The 27304-nt window shown below is 42.8% G+C and overlaps 1 protein-coding gene across 14 annotated transcripts in view; it reads right to left on the reverse strand.

The window, feature by feature from the left end:
* The window catches only part of baz (par-3 family cell polarity regulator), a 223824-nt gene that overhangs the window by 12868 nt on the left and 183652 nt on the right, over window positions 1–27304 (reverse strand). For 5 of the 14 annotated variants that reach the window (XM_075891474.1, XM_075891476.1, XM_075891479.1 and 2 more), the window contains exons 8-23: window positions 26760–26904; window positions 25945–26221; window positions 23247–23542; window positions 21475–21618; window positions 20316–20516; window positions 19420–19607; window positions 18585–18802; window positions 17811–18153; window positions 15134–15378; window positions 13254–13355; window positions 12644–12712; window positions 10088–10417; window positions 8922–9111; window positions 3564–3864; window positions 2601–2837; window positions 1066–1194 (exon numbers count right to left, since the gene is read on the reverse strand). In XM_075891474.1, coding sequence (XP_075747589.1) covers window positions 1066–1194; window positions 2601–2837; window positions 3564–3864; window positions 8922–9111; window positions 10088–10417; window positions 12644–12712; window positions 13254–13355; window positions 15134–15378; window positions 17811–18153; window positions 18585–18802; window positions 19420–19607; window positions 20316–20516; window positions 21475–21618; window positions 23247–23542; window positions 25945–26221; window positions 26760–26904 — 3415 coding nt within the window. The remainder of the gene's footprint in view (window positions 1–1065; window positions 1195–2600; window positions 2838–3563; window positions 3865–8921; window positions 9112–10087; window positions 10418–12643; window positions 12713–13253; window positions 13356–15133; window positions 15379–17810; window positions 18154–18584; window positions 18803–19419; window positions 19608–20315; window positions 20517–21474; window positions 21619–23246; window positions 23543–25944; window positions 26222–26759; window positions 26905–27304) is intronic. The other 9 variants (XM_075891480.1, XM_075891475.1, XM_075891481.1 and 6 more) reach the window with 4 other exon arrangements.

Genomic DNA, 27304 nt, shown 5'->3' on the forward strand with positions numbered 1-27304 from the left:
ACTGGGCTTCAGATTAAGGACAATTCCGATCATTTGGGGCAAGAATCGACCACATTAAAATTTTGTGTAGAGGTAGCATTTTGCAGTGCACTTCCTTGATTGATATGTGGGGTTTAACGTCCCAAAACCACCATATGAGAGACGCCGCAGTGGAAGGCTCCGAAAATTTCGACCACCTGGGGTTCTTTAACGTGCGCCCAAATCTGAGCACACGGGCCTACATTTCCGCCTCCATTGTAAATGCAGCCGCCGCAGCCGGAATTCGATCCCGCGTCCTGCGGGTCAGCAGCCGAGTACCTTAGCTACTAGACCACCGCGGCGGGGCCAGTGCACTTCCTTCATACCGTATTTGGGCGCATCACTTCTTACATACATCTAGAATATATTGCAACTACATGTTTTCTAAAGGCTGCAGGACCAGAGAAGTAACCGTATTATTAAAAGACGCAGTAACACCGCATGTCATTTTCCAGGTGTGCACGGAGGTGGTATGCTATGTTGCAACAATGGCAAACGCAGTCCCCACATATGTCAGATGACCAGCATAAATCAAAACATGTAAAAAAATATGACAGATGTGCGCTTTTTCAGACGCATACATCTGTAAATGTGGCTTTTTTATTCATTCTCCGAAATCAAAATTTGAAACTATACCATGCTTACAAAAAAAGTACAAATCCACTTGACCTTTTCCTTCCATGTAATTAGGTGTAAAAATGGTTGTAATCAGCTTTATCTTTTGTACTCACGTTTCAATTCTAGGCTAATGGCCCTTCCAATCTATTCGAAACAAAAACGAAAAGCATTGCAGCCAAATATGATATGTTGCATAATGTACTCCATAGTATGCTATTGTGCTAAATTTTTCCACCTCCTTCTTTCGTGCCATTGCAGCCAAATATGATATGTTGCATAATGTACTCCATAGTATGCTATTGTTGTGCTAAATTTTTCCATCTCCTTCTTTCGTGCGACATTCGGTAGTTAGCTATAAAGCAGGCAGCAGAAAGGGTGTGAGAGAGAGAGAGTGTGTGAAGGGAGTATTAATGAGGAAAGTAAGCGCACCAAGGAGGAGAGGTCCCATGTGAGTGGGCAAAGTGGTAGTACCTTAGGGATTGCCCTCTGTGCATAGCCGCAAGTGCCATAGGCAGGTGGCGGCAAGGCGTGAGGCACAGGCGGCAGAGGACGGCCTTGCTGAAAGCACAAGCATGGACGCACCAGCACCACGGGTGGTTAGTAAACTTCCAGAGGTGCCAGCAAGACAGCCTCGGTTGTTATGATTAGAGCACAAACCCCACAAAAGCAACGTAATCACCACACAACAGAACAAACACAACAAACCAGCAGCAAAAGAACATGTAAATGACCAGCTATTCATAAATGAGTATCCAGCACTCAAACACTCCTATTCTGCATCGTTTTTATTGTTTTCAGAATGAAAGCATTGTGTCAAAACTAATAAAACTCATCAAACCACGGAACACATCAAGTAAGTTACTTATTCCAAGGTAACTATAGTAGACTCTTAGTAAACTGAAATCTGTTAAACGGAACTACTGCTTAAAGGGAACTATTGCCTTTGCAATGCTTGGTTTCGGGCTTGTATTCTGTACATATGTTCACCTCTCAGTAATTGGAACGCATGTTAAATGGAACATATTTTCCAGGCACATACCTTCAGGTTCCGTTTACTGAGAGTCTACTGTACTTCATTTTTTCCTATGTCGTGCATGAAAAAGCTTTGTAAGATGCATTTTTTTCCTGCACTATTAGAGATGTATATAAGAATACAGGTATGGCTTTCCATTAAAATAGACTGGCATTCACCACAGTAAAAAAAATGCAAAGCTATGAAACAAACCTTGGTCTTATTGACTTGTGGATTGCAAGTCCACATAAGCACCTACTGAATTAACAAATACTTCCACCTTTGCTATGTTGTGCAAATAATTAAAGAGGTCTGTATCCCACCAGAATAACATATTATTAGTTGTAAACTACAGTCTATAACATTGATTTACGGTTAATATTCACTGAAGTATTGCTTCAAAGCTAAAGTACAAAACAAAGAAATGTTAGCTACCAACTGGGAGAGTTCCAAAAAAGCTGCACACATGCTTTTAATATGGAGAAGCTAGAAAATTTCTAAACAGATGACAAGTGATGAGCTGTATTCTTGACTTTGTGTATGCAACATTAAGCTCATTATAACAAAATTGCATTTTATACAAAATTAAGTTTGTTACATCTGAAAATTCATTTTAAAGGTTTGTTCCTAACACTATATGTATATTGCAAGACAATTTCTTCGTTTTCTTCGTTACAGCCAATATTTTGTTATATCCAGGTTTAAGTGTACTTACATTCTTGCGCACTCATACAAACAAAGTTTGTCGACTTGACTAGTTTTGAGCTACCAACATGCCAATGAATGCATCTAAATTTACACATGGAGGCAATGATGTCAGGATGTCCACTACGTGTATATAGTATTTTCATTGTTTAGTTTCTGTCCCCTGGTTTAGAAAAGTAGTGCTAAGTCAATTCTCATGACAGCAATCGACCAAATATAACACATCCATTAACTCTGCAAAACTCACCGGAGGCACGGGGCTGCGCAACATCTTGTGCTGCAGGTCTTGCTCGTACCACTCTTCGAGGTCGTCTCGCGGATAGTGGCCCTGTCGCTCAACGTGCCTCTTTTGGTGCTGGGCTCTTAGCAGTTGCATGCGTTCCTGACGTGATGCTGCACTTGTGGTGGTCGGCGTGCTTCTGCTTGGACATGGTGGTGGCGAGGAGACCGAGCACGGGGACTGCTGATGTTGGACGGACCCACGCTGTGAGAAAGACCACCCGTGAAGCAGCACGTTTCAACAAATATTATCACGCTTTCTCCCGTGGAGATAGATCAACATACGTCAGAAACTACATTATAGCCTGGCTAGCGAACTACTGGGAAGTTTTAAAAAAAAGCACAGCCAAGCATATTTGTAATAACAAAACCGTGTCCTTAAACTTTTGAATACCTTTTCTATTATTTTGTACATACGACTGGCAGTTTATACCCACACTTTTGTGTGCAATACTTTAATAATAATTCCAACTGAGATGTCTGTACCAAGATCCAGACACATGAAATTTCGCTAGTGCCGTTGCGTATATCCAAGTACAGTAGACTTCCGTTAAACGGAACCTGTAGGAACCAGAAAAATGTGTTCCATTTAACAGAGTTTCATTTACTGAGAGATGAATAAAGGTGGAGAATCTAAATATGAAACCAATCATGCTGTTCTTTCAAGCAGCAGTTTCGTTTAACAGACTTCCGTGTACTGGGAGTATACTGTATAGAAAACTTGCACTCGCTATATCCTGAGCCCTGGAAAACAGTTTGTCTGACAGCAGCGATGTTGCTTTGGAATGTCAAACTCTGTCATTTACTATATACAAATAAAACATAAAAGTATGACATCCCTGCTATGTTAATAGAAAGTATATGAAAGTATATAAATAACACTATCACAAAATGTATATGAATAACACTGTCAATGACCTAATATGCTCACCTGATTCTGAAAGTGGTGGTTTTGCTGGTATTGCTGTTGCTGCTGTGTTGGCAAAGGTGGCAATGGTGGCTGATGGGAAGGCTGCATGTGTTGATGTGATGGCTGCTGTCGCTGCTGCTGCTCTTGTTGCTGCTGCTGCTGCTGCTGTTGCTCCAGCAGCTTCCTGTACTGTTCTTGAATGCGTTCTTGTTCATCCCGTGCTGCTTGCCTAGCTCGCAAACGCTCTGCCTCTTGCTCAAGTTCTTCTCGGGAAAGCTTGGAGCCCGGCTCAGGAATTGTCTTGCGGTTCTTGCCAAACCTACTAAAAGCCCCCCAAAAACAGGCGTATGACCCCAGAGTCAATATTTCCTGTCACTAAAACACGCGCATTAGTGAACATTTAGGTAAGAGCAAATGTGATAAATGATGTAAAACGATGTTTCTGAAGCTGAGTATTGAACAAACAAGACATTCAAACAGTGTGCTTGGAAGTTTGAAAAAGAGAGCAGAAAACAGTGTCAAGAATTTTACATTCTGTTAATTACTTTGAATTGTCATGATTACAGTTGCAGTGACCAGCAAGTTTTTGAGAAATTGCAGAACCCTGGTGAAACATTCCTCTGCATGACTTCTTCATGCTCTAGTTTCCTACAATGCAGGCAACCCACGTGATTATACAGTTAACCTACTCTACTGCAGCACCAACCATGACATATACCAACTACTGGGAAAAATTTCGTTTCGCGTATCAATCTCGTCACAAGTCTTCCTTTTGCAACAGAACAGAAAGTATGTATATGAATGAAGCAGAGCTACATTTATTGAAACATTGCAGGAAAATAAACTACATTTATTTGAGACAGAAGAGTTAACAATCTTAGCATTACATACACGTACGAAACTGTTACTAATTCTCACCATAATTCCTGTACTTTGGGTACATTTTGAAGCAGCAAGCCTAGCTTCTCAGGAAAACAAAAAAAACACACACACACACACAGCACATCTGCACTATGGACCCTTCCACTTCGGCCCACTGCACTCATGTGAAATTTGCCTCAACATGGCAATGTCACAGCAAAATCAAACAAACATTTCTCTCACCAATGAGCTTAGCCATCAACGATGAGGCAGCCTGAGATCTATGAGTGTGTGCGGGTATTACAGTACGTAGAGAGGTCTAGCTTTCCCAAGCTTTTTTAGTTTGTCTTGCCCACATGCTTCTACCCACTCATTCAGTTGATTGGAGAGCTATACCGAACACTGAGTGAGCTCACATCCCATTAAAAGGAAAGAAATATCGTCATGCGTCCTAGCTTTCTACTATGGAGGCCTTCTTTAGGAGTACAGTCGAACCGACTTATAATGATCCCAGATATAACGATACATCTACTATAACGACAATATTTCAGTGCATTTATAATTTTTTTTTATGCTACCCGTAGAAACTGTGTCCACATACAGTGAACATTTTTCAAAGCCTCCTACTGTTACAACAAACAACACTTCCGACATGATCGCGGTGAAAATACAGCGCATACAAAGCAAAAAAAAAAAGTTGAAACTGGCATTCTAAAACATGTGAGAGGCATGCAGGTTTTGCTGGTATTGCTGTTGCTGCTGTGTTGGCAAAGGCAGCGTGTACCTCGCTGCAGTTTACTCGCGACGATGTCACATAATAATTGATTGATATGTGGAGTTTAATGTCTCAAGACCACCATATGATTATGAGAGATGCCGTAGAGGAGGACTCAGAAAATTTCGACCGCCTGGGGTTCTTTTAACGTTGCACCCAAATCTGAGCACATGGGTGTACAGCATTTTTGCCTCCACTGCAAATGCAGTCGCCGCAGCCAGGATTCGATCCTGCGAGTACTTTAGATACTAGGACAAACAAGGCACAGACCGTGGCGAGCATAGCATGCAGATTTTGGATGCTGTGAGGGAGGTGGTTCACTTTCCAGGCATTTCTTCACTGGCAGAGCAGCAGTAAGGGAAAAAAAAGAGGCAGCATGAAGACTTGCGGTCAGTTTTCGCATGGCAAGCTTTTCTGATGCCTTTCTCTGCACGTACGACTGCCGCCGACTAATGAAACAATGCCTTTGAACGCAAGAAGCCATAAATGCAAAAAGTGATAACTTTTTGTTAAGTTCACTGTGACACTCAACTCGCCGACACCACGATGTGCTGCTACAGGTGTTCTGCCTTTCAGTAATGGTAGTGACCAGTTGATCAGTGGTAACGACTACCGCACGGTTGCAGCGGTGCCTTAACAGATATCTAAGAAGCGAAGGTGAGGTGGCCGGTAGCGTTGAATGTGCCATTTTGACTCACTGCCGACAACCCTGCCACACTCACCTGCAGATACCTGCTTGACTGCACATGTTTAAACCGCGCAGAGTGACGGCGATACAAGCGCATCATGTTGCCGTTTGCCGCCGCAGCGTCGTGCGAGGCTGTTTGCACGTTGCTTACAAAATTAACGTTTTCGTTGTGTCGAACAGGCTACTCGCCCCACCACCAGAGCGCGATACGGGGAGAAGCATGTGCGAAGAACGCACGAACATGCGCATAATTAGACTGCGAATGGCCTGGCATGCAACGGCGAAAGTCGAGTAAGCAGCCTGCTGCACGCAACTAGCCAGAGATGATCGGTTGCGATACCACGCTTCAGCGAAACGGCGCGATTTTGTGAAGAACGTGGTTTAATTCACTTGTGACTTGAGCACACAGCTGGAGTCGCTTAATATGCAAAAAGGCCTAACCTGTCACCGGAGAAATAGTTAGCACTATTTAATAAAAATACGTAAGAAAGAAACGGCTTGGTTGCTAAGTGCACATTTTTAAGTGCAAGTGCATATACAACGAACTACTGATATAACGATCACTTATCGCGGCACTTTCGAGTTTATTACAGTAAAAGCTCGTTAATTTGACACCTGTTAATTTGGAAATTCGGATAACTTGGACAGGCTCTATTGGTCCCGGCCAAAGTGCATGTTAATCTATGGGACCTAACCTTCATTATTTTGTCGGAATTCGGCTCCACACCGCTTAATTCGGACAAATGCTGACGGCTGCTGCTACACAAAAGTGTGATAAAGCAGCGCTGGCACCACTGGAGTGAAACCGAAACCTGAGTGGCATCGCCATCATCATCAACTAGTGGGGGCGATCGCAGCGTCACCGAACGTCGGCGTCTTCTTTCTTCTCCACTCAGCGCCTCCGACGCCGTTTTCCCTTGTGTTGTACTGCCGGAACCATCTCTTCTTGCGGAGTTCTCTTTTTCTTCCATTGTGACCGTATTTGCATGCCACGACCATCGTGCGCTACAGTGATGACAACGCTGAAAAAGCGGCAGAACTATGACGCGAAGAACTTGGCGACTAAAGTGGAAATTTTGGAAGCACTGAAGAACGGCGAATCGCGACAGCAGGTTATGACCAAGTACAACGTGAAGCGGAGCACGTTGGGAACGTACGTGAAAAATGAACAGATTCGACAAGCCTTCGAAAGCGAGAAGTTTCATGCTTCTAGAAAGCGGTTGCGAACCGCAGCTCATCCCCAGCTCGAAGAAGCTTTGCTCCGGTGGATTACTGACTGTCGCAACGCGCATCTGCCTTTGAGCGGACCTCTCATCATGGCGTAAGGTGAGAAGTACGCTGCAATGATGAACATTGAATCGTTCAAAGCGTCAGAAGGGTGGTTTGCGAGGTTTCGAGAGAGACACGAACTTGTCTTCAGGAGTGTGCGCGGCGAAAAGGCCAGTGTTGACGAAAGCGTGACCACCAAGTGGAGAAATGTGAAGCTGCTGGAGCACATCGCCGCATATGAACCACGTGACGTGTTCAATGCAGATGAAACTGCTCTATTTTTCAGAGCTCTCTGCCCGACAAGACAGTGACTTTCAAAGGGGACGCGTGCATTGGTGGCAAGAAGTGAAAGCAAAGGATAACTGTGCTTCTTGCCGCCAATATGACTGGCATGGAGCGCTTGCCACTACTTGTCGTCTGGAAGGCGCTTAAGCCACGTTGTTTTAAGAACGTCAAAAGCCTTCCTGTCGAGTACACAGCGAACAGGAAGGCATGGATGACATCGGACATTTTTTGCGGCTGGCTGCAGCAGTTGGACCGGCACTTCACGTCGAAGGACCGCAAGATAATTATGGTTGTTGACAACTGCAGTGCCCATAACTGTACAGTCGAACTGAAGAGCATCAAAGTAGTTTTTTTGCCGCCCAACACTACGTCTGCTCTTCAGCCGATGGACCAGGGTATCATTCACTACGTGAAGTATCGCAACCACCTGCTAGAGCGAATGATCCTATGCTCAGAAGCTGGAAAAATGTATCAAGTGGACCTACTCGGCGCAGTGCACATCATCGCCCACGTCTGGAAAAACACTCCGTCGCAAGTCATCGCCAACTGTTTTCGGCACAGCGGTTTTATGAGGCCCGAGCATGCAGCAGTAGCTGGCGATGGCATCGAGGAGGTGTCAGCCGAGTCCACCGACGATGACTGCCCGACTTTCGATGCTGCCCTTCCCACAGATGTGACCTTTCAGGACTACATCGCGATTGATTATGGTGTCGCCACGAGTGGTCTCCTGACCGATCAAGAGATTATTAATGATGTCACGGGCGCCCATGAAGACCATGATTCCGACGAAGAATCATGTGAGGAGATACAGCCGCGACCTCATCGCACCTCACGGGAAGTCTCGGAGGCGCTGTTAATATCAGAGGACGCTTGCCTGAACACTCTCGACAGCTTGCGTGCTTTTGGCCATTTGGAACAGTTAAGAAAAATTGTGATGTCAGCCGGAATCTGCACGAAAACGCAGACGACAATTACAAAATACTTCAACAAATAAAGGTATGCTTCTGCAGCTTGATTTTAAATGTTGTTTTCCCCGTTCATTCGTTAATTCGGCATTCGGTTAATTCGAATAGTTTTTCCGGTCCCGTGAAATCCGAATTAACGAGCTTTTACTGTATAAACGGTTTTGACTGTAGTTAAAACAGCTATGTCAATTCGGAGCACACCCTATGGATCGTCAACATGTGATAGATTAATTAATTGAGGCACAAGAAAATGCAGTGTGCCACCAACCACACAGTGAACATGCACCATGATCTGTCTGCCAGAAACATGACATTGTGTGAAGCCCCAAACAAAGTCTGCAGGTGATACAGCAGTGACACCTTAATGTGCAATAAATAATCAGGTGCTACTGATGCCGTGAACATTTTCCTGCTTGTCAAATAGAACATTTCGCCATTGTGCTTGCCCAATTGTTAACAGTTGCTAGCTCATTGATGCGTATATGTTTGATAACTAGAAATTGCCACTAGTGGCTCAAGCAGTGAGCACCATGTACCTGAAGACGCTGCCAAGACCTTTGAGCAACCCTTTTTTCCGCTGTGTCGGCTTAGAGGAAGCCGCGTCCTTGCTAGCATAGGCAGCAGCTTCGCGGGCATCCAAAGGCACCGTGACTGAATGCAGTGGACAGCTACCTCGATGTTCGGCACTTGTTGCACTGCCAGTCTCACTTTCCTTTTCTTCCTCCACTGCAGCCAAGCAGCACAAAGCAGCTCAACATTCCATACTCAAAAGCACATCAAATATTACTAAACCTAGACATGGCAACAGTGTATGTTCAGCAGTAAACCACTCTATGCAGACTTCATGCTTTCAGTAGTACGAATCACTCGGATGTTTAAAAAATGCTGTAGTATGGATAGCCAACTGATCCAAAGCATAGTTAACTTCGCTGCCTTCTCTCTCCATTTCTCTTTCTTTGTAATAATAACAAATTCATATAAACGAAAAATTCTGATAGAGTATATGCCATAATTTAAGACCTTAAAATGCAAACTCTGTATGATTAAAAATACATGTAGTAAAACTAAGAAGAGTATGCAAGTGAGTTTAATTTCAGATACATCATACAGCTCTTCACAACTCCTACAACACACATCTCAGTAGTAGCACCAGGTGCCTGCCCCATTGTACGTAATCCAAACATAAAATGGCAGTAGGTACATCCAAGAAGTCGTCTCTTTCAAGTGATGGGGAACCGTGTTCGAATTTTCAGTCATATTCATGGCTGAGATTTCTAGAAACACTGAATTCAAATGCTACTTTAACACATGACTTCATAGCTAAGGAGGTACAAGAACCCTACAAAAAATTGGCAGGGATCACAATTTCGATTCCGTACCTAGTCTGCCCCATGCACAGTCCAGAGCATATTAAACATATTTTGGCATAGTGCTTGTAGGTGGCTAGAAAAAATAGTGTAGGAACAGTAAACGACAACAATGTCTGTCCTGGTTTCTAAAGTTTATGGGAGGTTTAACAAACCACCAGTAGATATGCACATAAAGCAATGAAAGTATTGAGGGGGGAAAAGCAGAAGAGAGATGAACGAAACAGTAGACTATATTATATAACACAAAGGTAGCTTACACAGACTAGGTAAGTATGTGTTTCTACTGCATTTCAATGCCACTGAACATCCACTGTCGTCTACTGCATACTCACGTGTCTCCATCTGGTCCGCAGAATTCTGCGTCCCTGCGGCACTTGGCCCATCGTAAGAACGGTCGACAGCTGCGCGGAAGCTCTCGTTGCAGCCTCGTGCACCACGCTCTTGTCGAGGATTTTGTGACGTGGAAGCCGTGACAGTGCCATCTGGTCCCTGTACCATGAGAGTCTGGAGACTTTCGAGGCTGCTCGACTTGCGCATGCCCAACGAAGGACCGACCAGCTGCACGGTGCCGTTGCCACTGCCGCTGTTGTTGCTTTTCGTCACGGTGGTGTTGGTCGTGTGGCAGCTGGCATCTGTGCTTGGCGAGTCGCCATTCACCATAACTGCAGTGCAGTGGACAATATTAATTACAGAGTAATGCTGTACATTTAGGACATGTTTGAACAAATTTGTAGACAAAAATTAAGGTGAATAGATTTCCTGCATGACCTGACTGGCGATGTTTCTGTCGTCAATTAACATTACAGTTGTTATTTTGTGCTGAATGCTGTGTGCATAAACAGCTGGCTTAACTTATCAGTGAACATCTTTCGAAAGCAGCTGCCGCTTGTGTGCCTCTTTGTATCTTGTTCCTACCCGTTTCTTAATTCTCTCGCAGAACAACCAATCGTTTGATTGGTTCAGTGGGTTCACATAGCCAGCATTCGTGCACTAAAAATTGGCAAGGTCATGCCAAAATGTGTGCATAAAGCGGCGCACTTTTCAATGCTTTCCTCCATAGGCAGAGCTTGCTTACAGCGTGCTCTGCCTATGGAGAAACTGCATAAACAGTTTCTCATGGCTCACAGAAGGTACGACTCACAGAATTATCTAAAAAGCACTAATTGAAAAATTACACAAGCTCATGCTCTTGATGACAGGGGAGGAAAAAATGACGAGTGATCAAAAAAAGAAACACAACCGCTGTTCTCATTTGCATGGAATTAAAAAAATCTTGCTCTTCGGAACAGGAACAATTTGATCTACAATCACACAGACCAGAGATTCCCGTTTAGCTTTTCTAGTGCACTAATGCTTATGCAGAAGAAGGTGCAATAGATGCAGCTTTATGTACAAAAAATTCAATTAAAAAAAAGATTGATATGTAAGGTTTAACGTCCCAAAACAACCACATGATTATGAGAGACGCCGTAGTGGAGGGCTCCGGAAATTTAGACTTCCTAGGGTTCTTTTTTAAAAAAAAAAGGTAATAAAATATTGAAATGCTTCTCAATAATATTCAGTTTTATGAAAATTAAGAAAGGATGCATTGCATAATTTTAGAACTGTGAAATCGACAAAATACTTTGTGTAGGTGCAGTTACAATTTTTGCAGCAATGATAGAGGAATCTGAATGTTAGAAAAGCCCACTGACACTGCATTTTAAGTTGTCGATAATATTTCTGTAAAGGAGATAAGTGGACTCAAGAGACAGTATGTGATGAGTGAGTACAGCGCAAAGGTTTTCGAAGCTATCGTTTTATGAAACACACAGCAAAACCACTTCACATGTTTTCACTGGTCGCAAAGAACGCAACAGTAACGATCAGAAAAAAAAAAAAAAAACACTTGCACATAGCACAGTGACATTCGATAAGTTGGTCACGAGTTCAAATACATGCAGTATACACATTCCAATTTAATTATAATGCCAGGCAACACAACACACACAATCACAGGACGAACCAAAACACCCACAGTGTTTATGAGAGATATAGTGGCAATGTGTTTTAGTTTAGAGGAAATCGTGCAAAGGAAACGTGCTCAAATTGTCAACTGAAATTTTATTTTGAGACGAAGACAAACACAAGGCTGCACAACAAGGCCAACAATCATTGTAATCTGGTTATATAAAGCAATACCGCCCACCAACAACAAATAAGTCAAAATTGAAGAATATAATGAGAAATATGCACTAAACTACTAAACATATTTTACTTGATAAAGCAAGAAGCACAAGCATGCTAAAGAGAGAAGGGACTGGGGGAGGACTCTACGTACTCGTTGAAATAGCAAGAAGGTATGCGCCAACCAAATTTGTTTAATCTAACCGCACACTCAAAGCTGTCATATTTCGTTAACTAGCATTTTAAGGCACCTTGGGTAGATCATGATGCTGTGGTAGATTTTAGGAGACTCGTCTCATAACTACGAAAATGGAATGCTCTGGCAAATATATCAGTGCCTTTAGCTAGCAAATAAATGCTGTATGCTCAGTGGCAACACAATCAACCAAGAGCAGCACTACAGATGTCCCCGATTTTCTTCTCATCATGCAATCTTTGGTGGATCACAAATTTAGTACACTGGAACAATCTTTCCTAGGGGTGCTTGTGGTGACCTAACAGTACACGTGTGAAGAGACAACCTGGCATGCTATTTTAGTTTGCTTAAGGACATGGTTAATTAAACAGCTGCAGGAGTGCTGAGGGTGCAAGTGCGAAGGGTGCAAGTGCGAAGGGTGCAGCAGCATAGCAGGTGCATGTGAGGTGCCACAGAATTTGCATCAATGTAAGCTGCAGAAAAGCTGTTCAGGCAAATTGAGAGTGGAGGGATTGGGGCTACCTACAGCAACAAGCTGGATAGAAGAACAAGGGATTCCTATGCACCTTGCTCACTTGCTGACATTTGACTAGATCTGTTGGGGGGAAACATCACACAGGAAAGAAGGCACCCAGATTAGAAAATGTTTTCTTTACAGAGAGAGGACACTACGGAAGAGAGATAAGAGTTGCAGAGAATCCCCGCCAGAAATGGCATCCTCTCCAAAAAAGGCATCAGCAAGGGCAAAAACATGGTAGACAGAGAGACAACTGTGAGAGAATCTACTAGAGAGCTGAGGTTCGTGGAAAAGGAGTGCCTCACCACGAAATTCTAAGTAGGTAACTTTGAATGTAGTACATTACTCTAGAAACATTTTTAAAACAGTGCTTTGCACTAATCCACACAGCATGCAAGTGTTCAAAATTAACACTCCCTTTTTAGTGTATTTAGTTGTTAGTGCCACATTTCCAAGTAGCACATATTTAAGGTAAAAGTATTATTATTAAGATTAGTGCTTTTCACTCTCAAGTTTCATGCACACTGTGGTTACAAACCCGGTTAGCATGTCATGCTGATTACGACAGTTTAGGCACTAGACCAGATGTGCAGGCCTCTGAAGAGGCAAGCAGACTCACATGTAGATTCGGTGGCGCCGTGTGACTTGGAATGACTCAAGAGGGAATCCGCTGAGTTGGATCGCATCAGATTGCCATTCTGCTGTTCCTTCCCATTTAGTGCTTTTGTGTGCATGTGTGTAGAAAAAAGAAATTTTAATGTCCGTGCACCATCACACAAGGGATAAACAATTGAAAGTCATCTCCCCCCGAAATTCACACAAACATGTTTGTGCTCATGGCACCTACCATTGCCGTGCAGACAAGTTGCCTGTTACACAAGTTATTTGGTGCTATACCGTAATCTAGCTAGTGGAATTCTGTTGCAATCTTTTACTGTGATAAAAATATTGAAACAGCCATGCAATAACCACAGCGAACTTATGATAGAAAAGACTGCTTCAATAAAATATTAAGGGTATAGATTAAGCGCTCATCGTCTTGCCCCTTTGTCCTCGTTTTCAGCTCGTGCTATAACATTAATTAACTTTCAATCATTTACATTGCAAAACAAGTCTTAACTGTATTTATTTAGAGTGCATAAAAAAACTTTGATAGTGTGGTCCTCGCTTTGTTCAAACCAGTAATGCAGGTATTCTCACATCACAATATTGCAGTAGAATCTCGATGATATGATTACGGTTGATGCAAATTTTAAGGTTGTTTTGGATGGACTACATTATATAAAATACACAGTGATTCGGTGCTATATGGATGGTTTCCCCAGCCACCGCGTTTGATACGAATGTGCGATTGACCACTGCATGCCAGTGGCGCAACACAGCAAAAACACGCCGTGAGGCTGATGCGAAAAAATCGGTCAGAGACCAATTTTCCCGCCACACGATAGCATAGTATCGCCTTTTTGCTTCACGGCTTTGGCTTCACCGGCTATCTCTCAAACCACATAATGTCAACAACCAGCCGCAAATCAACATGGCGGCGAAGGCATCGGCAATGGGTCGTATCAGCGCTATCGCGAACTACTCGCGTGGCACGTCAAAGCTCACGGCCTTGACAAGGACGCGGTCGTTGAGAGCATGGTTTGTATTACGATCGCTGATAACACCAGAGGTAGAAGAAGGTGCAGCAGCAGCAGGTCAGCTTGCCGAAATGTGTCTTGTTTTTGCATTGCCGGCTGAATCCGTCGTTGCCGCTTATATCATTTCAGCTGGTGTGTTTTTCAAAATAACGTTAGTAAAGGTGTAAACTGTTTCTTTTCAGTGCCTTGTATGCATAATTATAACTCGGTACGAACTACAGTGCTCAGGAAACGGGCAAAATTGAATTAATTCTGAAGCGGTGGTGGCAGCGGCGGGGGTGGAAGAACGAATGTGAACGTTTTCGGCGGGCACGGACGTGGTTTTCTGGCTGCGCTGGCATTTTCGCTTGAATTCTCCAATGCGAATTCTCCAGGACTCTTTTTTTTTTTTCGTGTCGATTTCACAGCGTGGTTTTTCGGCTGCTTAAGCGGGGAAGCGAGTAAATTTCGAATGAGTTTGGCCGCTTTTGCTCGCTCTGATGTACATGTGAACGCGCTGCGCCAGCGGCATGAGCGAAGAAACTGTGGCACTAATTAAGAGACAGTGAAGGCAGGAAAGTTCAAAAGAACATCGCAGGCTTTTTTTCAGCAAGGTGTAATTGCCAATGAAGTTCTTGTTCATCATTTTTATCAGCTTTAAGCTGTTTTTGGTTCTACGAATTCAGGCTGATATGAATATTTTACGTGCTCCCTTCGAATTCGTATTATCGAGATTCTACTGTACAGATTTCAATGATCATAAGCCTGTCTCCTGTACTGCTATGTTAACCAACCAGCGCTACCTATTCTATATTGCATTATTACTGCATCACCGTATATCGAATCGCACGAGAATGCGAGAGCTTCAGTCTGTGCTCACCTGTGGGTCGTCGAGGGTCTGCCCCATCTCTGTGTGACCCAATGCCGACTGTTGGGGGTGAAATGGACGTCTTGACTTCCGTTTGCTGTTGCCTAGCGTTCGCCTTCTCCTGTTCTTCTCGCGTCCGCTTGTTGCGCTTGTAGGTGTCTGTGTTGCGAGCGTCAAGGTGGGCGTGCCTCTTCTCGGAAATGCTCTGCCGGCCAAAACCATCTCGACAGAAGTTGCCACCGTCTACTAGGGACAACCTGCATGCACGTGATACAGTTGCCATGGCATCAAAAAAACTTGTCACCCTTGTCTTGCTTGAACTGAACGTACAGTGCCCGATGACATTATTCTGTACTTAGATATCTTTTTTTTAATGTGAACTTTTGGAAGCTAACCAAACAAGAATATAAATTTAATACAAAGCAAAATATCCAGTCGTGCAATAAATTCAATCAAGTGTCTTTCTGAAATACAAGGCTAGTAGTATAAGTAGTTCTGCGAGAGAAAAATTTTGTTACGCCAGAAAAATGACACAAAAGAGCAATGCAAGAAAGATGACAACATTTTCTTCAAATTTCAATGGAAAGTTCCTGTGGTGTCAAACACGGCAACAACAACAACAACAACAGACTAAGGCGAAGCATAACTGAAGAATATTTAAAGAGGCAATGTCAATTTGGGCAGCCATCACAAGCTCTTTCCGCAAGATGTCACTGGCAAATCTGTGCTATCCTGCTATAGAGCAACTGATGTCATCAAATGGTAGCTATGAAGGAAAGTTCCAATTCAATTGCTGTTTTCTTCATGGATAGATCATTTCTGTGTAGTGTACAATCCCTAATGAAGCCACGAGAGAATTTATACAGCAGCAAGAATTTGTGGCTGGCTACCCCACATGGTTGGAGAGAGTAGGGGGATAAAATGCGGAGCAGTGTGCATGGGTGAGGAGGCGAAATAAAAGAAAGGTGAAGAGAAACAAGGTACTTGCTTTATTAGTGCAGCCTAATTTGTCATTTGCATTTCACAGCCATTCGAAGTGCTATCTATGCAATGCAACCAGTCCAAATGTCAGTGTTAAATAAAAAAACCTCTGTAGCAGAAATTCATCACGAGAGATCACGACATTCATGATTGATGTGAAACTAGAAGTGTGCGAATATTTCAGATTTTGAGTTTTTCCAAGAGTGTTTGCTATTCAATTCAGTGCGAACTGGAATTTTGATATTCGAGCTTCCCAAAAACAAATGCAGTCAACGTCTAACTGAATGTGACCTCTTCAAGTTTCCAATGTGCTTCACCTCATCACATTCTCGTATTGTGTCAAAGCTGCCTTTGAAACTCCACTGCGGTCGCAAGTGTATCAACTCAACGCAGGTTCCTACATAGAGAGGACAGATGTGGCAAAGGTGGGGGCTCAATTAATGCTACTTTGGACCTGAAATTACGGCAGGAAGTGTGAAAAATCGAATGCTGAAGATGGTCAGCATCCAAAATTTCAGACGTTCTTAGATATTGACGTCTACGAGGCAGATATGAAACTAAGGAATTGAAGGGAGCACCCTTGTCCGTCACATCAGCTGGGCTTCCATAGAAGTTGAAAAAGGAGGAGGGGCAGAGGAAATGGCATCTTTGCCTTTCACGTGTAAAGTGTTGTCCACAACACTTTGGCTGCACCAAATCATGTTCATGAATACAGTTCGGCCTATGCGTCGCCTCGTTCTTCATAAGACAACTACGAAAAACGACCCTGCCAGAGCCTCACCCACCTAGCTAAAAAAAAACACATTCACATTGCTATCTCACAAGAATATGCTTAGGAATGCTCTCCAACTTTTTTCTGCAATTTCGTTTCAAAGTATTTGAAAAAGATTCGATCCACACTCCATATTCAAGTTCGCTTCACACCTAAAATTTTTTATTGCACAGCTCTAGAAATTAGCAAACTTTTTATTAGCAAAATTAGCAAAACATTCGTACGTCCTCAGCTGAAATACGCTTCATCGATCTGGTCTCCGCATCAACAATACCCAATAGATAAACTGGAATCCATCCAAAATCGTGCAGCCCGCTTCATCACTTCAATGTATAACCGCCACTCCAGCATCACCCAAATCAAACGCGATATTGCCCTTACTAACTTGGATTCTCGCCGCTCTGTCACTCGTCTATGCCTCCTCCATAAGTACTACTACAACTCGTGGACCAGTCGTCTATCGCTTGACATTCCTTCGCGTACATCTAGTCGACTTCATAATCATCTCAGTTTCAGACGCATCTTCGGCAACACACAGTCATTCAATAATTCTGCATTGCTACGCGCCATCGCAGTTTGGAATAGCCTTCCAGGTGAAATAGTTTCTTTGAGAGATCCGGCCAAATTTCGTGAGATACTGCAAATTTATATGTTTTTTTGATTTTGTATAAAGATGCTTTATTTTTTTCATTTTGTATTTTGCTGCATTTGCTTATAGTGTTTATTCTTCTCTCTTCCATTGTACAATTTTCTTTGTTCTCTTCGATATATTTCTTTTTATGCTTTATGTATTGTGATTTTTCTGTAACCCCCCCCCCCCCTACTCAATGCTCCACTGGGGCCTGTAGGGTAACATGAATAAAAAAATTCAGGCACAAATATTCGGGACATGAATGAGCAATCAGGAAGGGCTATGCACTCAGGGGTGACACATACTCGCTCTGATTGAGGTTGTTGCTATTGTGACCGAGAGTTGGCGTTGGGGCTTCCTCTTCGACCGGCGTCATGGGTGGAACAGAGGTGTCGCCACCGCGCAAGGAGGCCGGGTAGTCGTCCTCTATCTGCACCGTGTCTGGAGGTACCCGGCCGGTGCTGGGGGACAACGGAGTTGGACGGTGATTGGGTGCGGTGCGAGGCGCCGTGTGATGCCGACTGTGCCGTTCGGACACCCAGCTGTCGTGACTGGCACGCAGGTATGACTCGTTGCGAAGGTTGGACGGCAATGTGCCAGAACTCTGGCCCATAAGCCGCTCCAGCACGGGATTCCTTCCAAAGCCATCTGATTAGATAGAAAGAAAAACGGTGCTGTCAAGGAGTGACAGGCAAAGACTCAATGAAAGGCTCAATTAAGGTTTAACAGATTGTGCTGTATGTGCACGAACTTATAAAAAAGAAAGAACTATGTTAACCCATACAAAATTCACCCCCGAGTCGAAGTAGAAGCTCGTATGCTTGCTACAAGACCTGCGCCAGCATATCTATTACTGCATTTAAATGTCCTGATATTTACGGCGTTTAGATGGACGTGCAGACTAAAATATTGCAAAAAAGGAATAATGAGGTTCGATGCGATATTGCAACTGAAGGTTCAAGAGAAGATGTTTTTTCTCTACAAGATCGTACAATTGAGCATAAAAGAATAAAATTGGTAAATATGCCGGCTAAGCCACAGCTCATGTCGCACAAGTTTGAAGAAAGTGCAGTTCTTACATTCGTGCACAGGTGGTGGAGGTGGCTGCTTGGGCACGTAGACCACGGTGTTTTCAGAGTTGCCGCTTGTGGAGTGGTCTGGTGTTCGACCACTGCCCCCCGAAACCGAGAGGTTTTCACAGGACGAGGAGGCAGCTGTTGAGTCTGAACTTAGCAGCGAGTCCGATCGCAGATGTACCGAGAAAGAGTCCCCACTGGACAGGAAGCCTTCCTCAAACCTGCATTGGTGCACAGAATCATTCCATGAAGAAAGCAGCTTTTTAATTTTTTTTTCATCTTGTGATCAGTGAAGACGACAAAGTACTGAAAGAAGTTTGCATAGTAGTTTGCTACTGTTGACTGAAGTCTGAATCAGAACTTCTGGTCAACAAAACCAGAAACAGTGATCATATAATGTTGATCAAAAGAGGTGAGGAGTGAGAAGTGAAGACAGTAGACAAAGCACTTGGGGATTTTTTTTAGAGCTAAGGTAACAGTGCATTCGGATACTTGTGATATTCAGAAACTTTAAGGAAAGGCAATAATTTGAGATAATTTGCATAAGTTTTATAACAGATTAATCCAATCATTATAGCTTCACACAAAACATCAAGTAAGTGGTACAGCCCTTTCTCAATCTAATTTCACCCTGCGTGGGCCATAAATAAAAACAAGGCTTTGTGTAATGATTAGATGCAGGGAGCTACTCATGTAGTATTGACAAATGATCTGAAAGGCATGGTAGTAGTTAGCTAACGACTATCTCCAGTATCTGTACATCTTCTATGCCCTTGCTATCACGTTTTCAGTCCCAAAAGCGGCACTTCAAAGATTACTTGTCGAATAAATGCCGCACCTGAGGTTTTCAGCGACATCCTGTGAGGGAACCCGTCTAGCTATGGTGAGGGTGATGGCATTTGGGTTGGGCCCCTCGCCCTGGGTCATGGCACGACGCAGTGTCTCCATGGCTTGGCTGTTGGTCATGCCCAGGAGCGAGATGCCATTGATGTTGAGCAGCTGGTCATTCGTACGCAAGCGCCCATCCTAGAAAGCAACAAAAAACAGAAAGTCACTTCTCATTACACGAGCTGAGGCAAGCAAAGCTCACTGCAATAAAAGCCCAAACAACAAGGGTTTATAGAAGAAACAACAAAGCTAGTAGAGATGCGGAGAGCCTTAAATAAAAGACAGCACAATGTGCTTGCCTGCTAGAGAGCCAGACTACTTTAAAGATAAATGATGAAGCAGTGCACAAAAGGACACAACCACATACTCATAAAATGATCGAACACAACAACTGTACTGAAACTCAGCTGAATTACAACACATGTGTATGCCTCCTTTTATGTGCCCATGATTGTATCCCTTGGTACGCTGCTTCATAAAATATCATGGCTCACCAACCAGCTCGACAGTACGTATTAAGAAACTTTAAGAGCACGCTATACCTAGCTACAATAAAGTGATTGCAATATGTCCAGCATTCATGGGGATATGAAAAGTACATAATTATATACCGAATTCAGGCTTCCCTTACCAAATAGGCTTGTGATCAAAAGTAAGCTTCTGAGTTAATTAAAAGCAATGTTGAAGATTTAAAGTTTTGGATAAGATTAAGCTAGCTAATCAACAGGTTGAGTTCAGCTCAACTTTTTCAAAATTATCACCCATTTTTTTTTATACAGAGCAATGAAACCTTTGTACCCTACTTTTTAACTGATTTACAATGTAAAGTACATGTACAAGGCCAACCTTAGATGCAGCGCCACCGTGGATCACTGATTTGACGAAGATGCCCAGGTCGACAGGGGTACTGGCACCAGTCGACGTTTTGCCCTTGACACTCACGCCAAGGCCAGCCGAACCAGTGTCATTGAGTGGAATGTCAAGTGTCAGAATTTCCTTCTGACGCCAGGGGAAAATGCCGACTTCATCACCAGCTTTTTCAGGGGGCTGCATGATGGGAGGTTCAGACAAAGAGGTCAAGGAACAATTTAATGACACAAGTCCAGATGTCCAAACCCTCTTAGAGAGAATCAATCAACCTTGTGCACATTATATGCACAGGCATCGGCTAAATGTTAACCCTTTGTTATGTTCCTTACAACACCCTGTCATTCGGTGCGGGCAGAAAGCTCATCTTGAGAATGTGGCGATGATGAATTACACGGCTCCAAATAAAAGTATAGCCTGTAATAGTAATCATTGCAGCAAAGAAGCCTCGCTGGATGAGCGAAAATAGCAAGTTACATACAGACATTTATATATCCCAATCTTTAGCATTTTACGGTAATGAACCAAATAGTTTCTCAGTAATGATATGTTTGCTTGACTGTACAAACATTCACCGTCAGTCCACAACAGTTGAAACTTAGAGCCAGAATTTATACAGCATATGGCTCTGATATCATCACACATATCTTAAAGTTTTTTGTTTAATTAATTAGCTACACTGGCTTAAGTCAATTTCTATTTTCAAATTCAAATATGCAGCATTTATCAATTGCCTTTTACCATACATAACACTATGGCAACATGACTGATTGATTTGATTGATATGTGGGGTCTAACGTTCCAAAATGACCATATGATTATGATAGATGCCGTAGTGGAAGGCTCCAGAAATTTCGACCACCTGGGGTTCTTTAACGTAAACCCAAATCTGAGCACACGGGCCTACAGCATTTTCACCTCCATCGAAAATGCAGCCACCAAAGCCAGGATTCGATCCCGCAACCTGCGGGTCAGCAGTATTAGCCACTAGACCACCGCAGCGAGGCGTGGCAACATTAAAGCACGAGGTATGTGATGATTCAGGGGAATCAAGAGGTGTGTAATTATTAGACTTAAGAGAACCACTTGAAGCCATTTGAACTAGCACTCTGGCAAGATACGAGCACCAGGAACTCACAATTTCTCGTGGAAGACCAGGACTAGGTGAAGGGTCGGGCTCTTGCCTGGAGACGACCAACTCCACAGTGCTTCCAGGTGGTGCATTTCTCAATATTGTGACAGCATCAGTTTGTGACCGGCCGGTCATTTCTACACCATTCACCTGAAAAGATCGTTTCATGTATGTGAACTACCGCCGAGACTTGTGCAAATAGTGAATTTTAGGTTCAAAGCAAATTAGGAGTGAATAGTGATTTTAGTAGAATAATTTTGAATCGAATTTGAATAGTATACATCATACAATATAAAAAAATTGGCATATTTGTTATGGCCTAACTAACCTGCAGAGTACTTTTTAAAAATTGAAACAAGGCCAGTGCAAACGACATTTTTTATTCAAAAGAAAATGAAACAACTTTGAATAATATCAGGATTTGATTTTCTGTAGAACACAAGTGATAACCTGCAAATTATGTTCATTTTAAAATTTACTACATTTAGAGCATATAAGCCAGCATAACAAGCTGTTAAACTTTAAAAATGGCAAATTCATGTGAGGGTATCATGTTCATCTAACCTTCAAGTAAGGCTTTTCTTCCTGTGTTTGTCCGATTGTACGCGCAACTTTACATACCATAGACATGCACCAAATCGCCCAGCAAGAAGTTCTTCTTAAATACTTTAAGTAAGGCTTTGCCGCAGTGCAGATTTCCCTTGTTAAGATGTTTTCACAGTTTCTCATATCTCCACCGCAGTGAAACCAACTTTACAAAAAAATTACATGCGGATTAATATATATTTATTTGTTCATTTCGAATACTTCAAAATTTTCAACAATTTAAATTCAAATCGAAGCGAACTCGAGTACTGTAGTATTTGTTCAAATATTCGAAGCATTCAAATATTCGCACAAGCCTACTACCATCCATTAATTTAGCAAAAGTGGAGTGTTTCATAACAGTTCCACTTCAAATTAGCATAATTTCAAACTAGACCCAGTAGTTACATAAAAAAGTGTGGCTGCATGGTGACCAGACATTTACCAGATCCCATTAGTTGATCCTTTTATTTGCTGAGAAAACTTCTTGAGAAGCCGTAACTGTCTTTGCTAAAAATAGTTAGGTACATCCACAAACAGCAGCTACATACTATATCTCACGGAGTTGAGGGACTTGCAATGGTTATATGTACTAGCTTGTAATTGAACTACTGTCTGAAATGATGAAGCCATTTGTGGTTTTGCAGATAGTACACTGCAAGCTCTTCTTTTTTTTCAATAAGCCCTTTTCACAATCTGCAACTGCGATTTCCTGTGCTGCTTATTTACCGAAGTAACGGCCGCACCTGTTGTATTTCAAGTGAAGACAAGGTCCTAGTTGCATGTGTTGGTCATGTCCATCATGCAAGTTTACAAGAGAACCGATTATACGCTTTTCGCATTACGACGCAATGAAACTGCGCTTGAACATGCTGTTTGCGGAAAGTGACTAGAAAACATTACTTGGGCCAACTGCCTCGCAAAAAAGCTAGCTTTACAATTAAGAAAACTGTCTATTGTTACTTCCCAATAGTATTACACACTCAGTATAGTAAGCAAGTCATGCATTTGCTGCTTGACAAAACTGGCAGATTGGTTTGTGTACAATCTTGCAAGCTGCACATTACAGCCTAATCAATTCGAGTTTATATTACATCTGACGAGCCAAGCAGCAAAGTTAACGTTTCCACAACTGGAAACTCTTAAGTTGCAAATCATATAAGTAATCTGTGTTGTCACGCATATCACCTCACCTCGAGTAACCGGTCACCCGGCCTGAGCCGACCATCATCAATAGCTGCTCCGCGAGGCAAGATGTTCTTGATGTAAATTGGGCAGTTCCCGCCGGCCGGGTTGTCCCGCGTTGTCACACTGAAGCCCAATCCTTCGGGCCCCTTGACCAACTTTATGTGTACCTTGCGACCGATCTTGCGCGTGTTGGCAACGTTGAGGCTCGAAGCGGTTGATCGTCCATTGGCAGTGGCAGAAGGTGGCGGTGGCGGAAGCTTTTTGGTTGGCGTCACCGTTGCCACCTTACTGTTGAGACCACCTGCACAGAGGATAGCGAATAGAAGGCAGTTGAACAGGTGTTAAAGAAAAAAAGGGTTTCCAATGTGCAAAGAAAAGAAAAGAACAAAAACTGCACTATTAATCAATTACAAACAAAGGAGTCTGATACAATAGGCATATTATAGCTACAATAAAGAAAGGAGTGATACAGTAAGCATATTATAGCACATAATATTTTCCCATAACGCCCATCATCTAGAAGATAACTTTTTCTTTTACAGCAAGCAGCACAGTTTTAGCCCCAGCTTATCATGCGAAACGCAGTTGGCCGAATTCACAAGTGACCTGCACTTAAACCTCGATCCATCCTATCAGAATGATGCCGTCTTCATCAATTTCTCAAAATCCTCTGATTACGAAGCCAACCGTCGTTTCATAACTAAGCTCTGCACACTAAGCTCGACCTACTTACACTGTCACGGTTAGTAATTTTTTGACAGCTTCGTTCATAATTCACTTCCACTGGCGGAAACTCTTCTGCCAAAACAAATGTGCTTTCCGAGATTCCTCAAAAAACGGTCCTTTGCCCTTTTTTGTTCTTCATATTCATCAACAACTTGCCATCTGGAATTACCTCATTTAACCGTCTTTTCACCGACGACTGTTGTGTATCGCAGGATAATCAATAGTACAGATCAATCATCACTGCATCAAGACCTTAACATCATCGAAGCATGGGCTGGCTCATGCAACCAAATGTCTCCAAATGCAAACATGTGTTGATTTCTCGCAAAAAATTCAACCTTGCTTTTTAGAACACCTTAAACTCCATTGTGATATCTCAAGGGGACTCCTACCACTACCTGGGTATCCTCATAAGCAGTATCCTGACCAGGTCAGACCACATCATCAAACTTGCAGCAGGCACGTTCAAGACATTTGGTCGAACGACTTCTCCGTCACTTCCATCCCACAATCAGAAAACTTGCGTACAAAAATTCGTAAGGACAAAACTAGAATTAGCTTCCTCGATTCGGAGCCCCCATCAAGATTACCTCATCTCTTCCCTTGAGTCAGTTCAGAATTGGTCGCCCGGTTGATATCATCTTCATACAGTAAACATGCATGTGTCACTGAGATCATGTCATCTCTTGAGCTTACTCTTCCAAATGATTGCAAAATAACTGCGCAGATCAGCCTGTTTCAAAAACTGTACCGCAACTTTTCTCATCTGCATGGCACTCTACTAATTCCACCATCTCGCACCTCACGTCGACTGTTCAACTATAAAAGCATTCAACGTCTCCATGAATCAAATCGAGCCTTTAACAAATAATTCTTGCCTTCAGCAATTAACACAGGAACAACCTTCTGGAATTTTTCGTTCAGGAGTGCGACCCAGACAAATTCAAAGTGTTGTTGTCTTCAGTTTTTAGCTAACACTCACGCCATCCAGATCGTCAATTAGCTTCTTCTCAACAATAAAGTTTTTTTTTCTTTTTTAAGGTATTCATTGGTGTTCGCTTCCGACGCCTACCATCTGTATTAGTTCATACACCATTCCAATTTACTCTGCTTTTTGGTTTATCTGCTGTTTAATTGCTTTGCTTGTTACCGACTATTCAAACACTGCATTTCTGTCATGACATGTCCCCTATATACAGTAGACTTTCAGTACACCAAACCTGAAGAAACTGGGAAAATGTGTTCTGTTTAACAGGAGTTCCATTTACTGAGAGGTGAACATGAGTGCAGAATGCAAGCCCGAAACCAAGCGTTACAGAGGCAATAATTTCGTTCAAGCAGCAGTTCCATTCAACAGATTTCCGCTTACTGAGAGTCTACTGTAGTCCCGCCTTATGTAATACCTTGAATAAGCCTTTAATGGTTAATAAATGATGAGTAATGAAGGACAGCTTGTACCAATTGGTAGTACCAGAGTACTATCTGAATCACTAGGCACACCAGTTTGGCTCCAAAGTGCCTACGGCAGCAACACTACATCTTATTACTGGTACAGAGCACAGGCTAAGTACACCCAGCCTTACTTTTGACACTGAAAGCTGAGCAGACCGATTTTACCAAATTCAATGTGAATGTGCAGCATTGCACAAGCTGCTTACTTATGGGTTCAAGGAATCGTCTAGTGGAATGCAAAAAAGAATCCCACGCAATTTTTTTTCTTTTAAGTACCTTAGGGCAAAGTTAACCTAGGTTTTCAGATCCACTTCCCTATAATACATTCGTTTTCCCTATCAGCAGAAAACCCCTTCTGCCAACAAATAAAAGTACTGCGCACCTACATGCTTCGCAAGAGCAAGAGCATAGTACAGCTGATCATGACAATGACTTAGTAATATTTTTCGAGCTCCTGTAAACCTCATCAATAATCTATCAGCACCTCATAACAGCCCCGCAGCTGAAACACTCCGAACCACTCACTCCTCTCTTCTCCCTCAACGAGACCATTGATGACACCATTGTTAAGGCCTTCGACAGGGTCATTGCGGAATGGAGGCGGGGGCGGCCTCTTGGGTGGACTTTGCAGTGAGGATGTTACAGAGGAAAAACCCGCATCACTGCTACTTTGTGTTGATGACAGGGATGGAGGCAGCGACAGGGGCAGAGGAGGAGGAGGTGATGACATAGGAGAGGAACCAGAATGTGTCGGCCTCCGCCGTGACAGGTGCAGGCAGATTTCTTGAGACTGTAGCGCCTCCTGCAACGAGACAAAAAAGGAATTTCAGCCAGTGCCATCTCGTGAAAACCATAAAACACTGAAGCTGTAAGCACTTGAATGTACATGACTGGCTAGTGAGATAAAGTGGTGTCATATATCTGCTACTGCATTTGAAATATGTGGGCTTGCACATTTAAAGCATCATCATCATCATCATTGTCATCATTTTCAACACCATCACCATAATCATTTTGAAAATCATTTCTGTGAACTTCAGTGACGCTTGACGAAGTCCCTTGTTGGTACTTAAGTAATCATGAAAAAATGATAAAATTTGCAGAAATGCCAGGCAACACTAAGAAAATATGCAGTAGTGTTATTTCGATGCTTGGCATCTTGGTTCACCGTGTTTCTTTTTGCACTTTTTACCCTTTTTACTAGTCCTTCCTTAAAACGTGCATGACAGACGTCACTCACTTTTCGGTATAGATCTGCAGTGGTATTATGACAAACTCCAATCTCGCCCTTCTCTAGGCAACAAATATATTGAGGAACTATATCATTGCAATACACCTACCTTGAACACTTGCTGTGCAGCCTGGAAACTAAGGTGCAGGAGGCTCCGGCCATTGACCTCAACGATGGTGTCGCCGACCCTTAGCCGGCCATCTCGGTCTATTCGACCACCCGGCTCAATGCCCTGAATCACCAGGCCCATGTCCCTAGTTCCACACAAGAAGCGGTAAGCACATGCAAACAACTTTTTAAAGAGCCTCTGAAGTCTACAAACAGCGAAAATTTGCAGACAAAAAGTTCCTGAGTGTTTTTGAAAATTACACTTCATTAGGACTAAATGATTTTGCTGCCACGCCGAGCAGGAGTATGTATTTAAAAAAAACAGTAAAGAACAATAACAGGTTGTGTCACCGTAAAAGGTTAATGCTTGAGAACATCTAAAATGTCAATATTAACAATGACAGTGCTCTCTTCAAAAAGTAAGACACAATATGCGCCACGAGAGGGACATTTTAAAATGAGCCTGATGATGTCAAAAGTACCGACTACAAGTATTCACCAGCACTCAAACTACTTATAATACAAAATAACATTTCATGCATGATA

Source organism: Rhipicephalus microplus, chromosome 1 (genome assembly GCF_043290135.1).
Source record: "Rhipicephalus microplus isolate Deutch F79 chromosome 1, USDA_Rmic, whole genome shotgun sequence".
NCBI classification, from domain to species: domain Eukaryota; kingdom Metazoa; phylum Arthropoda; class Arachnida; order Ixodida; family Ixodidae; genus Rhipicephalus; species Rhipicephalus microplus.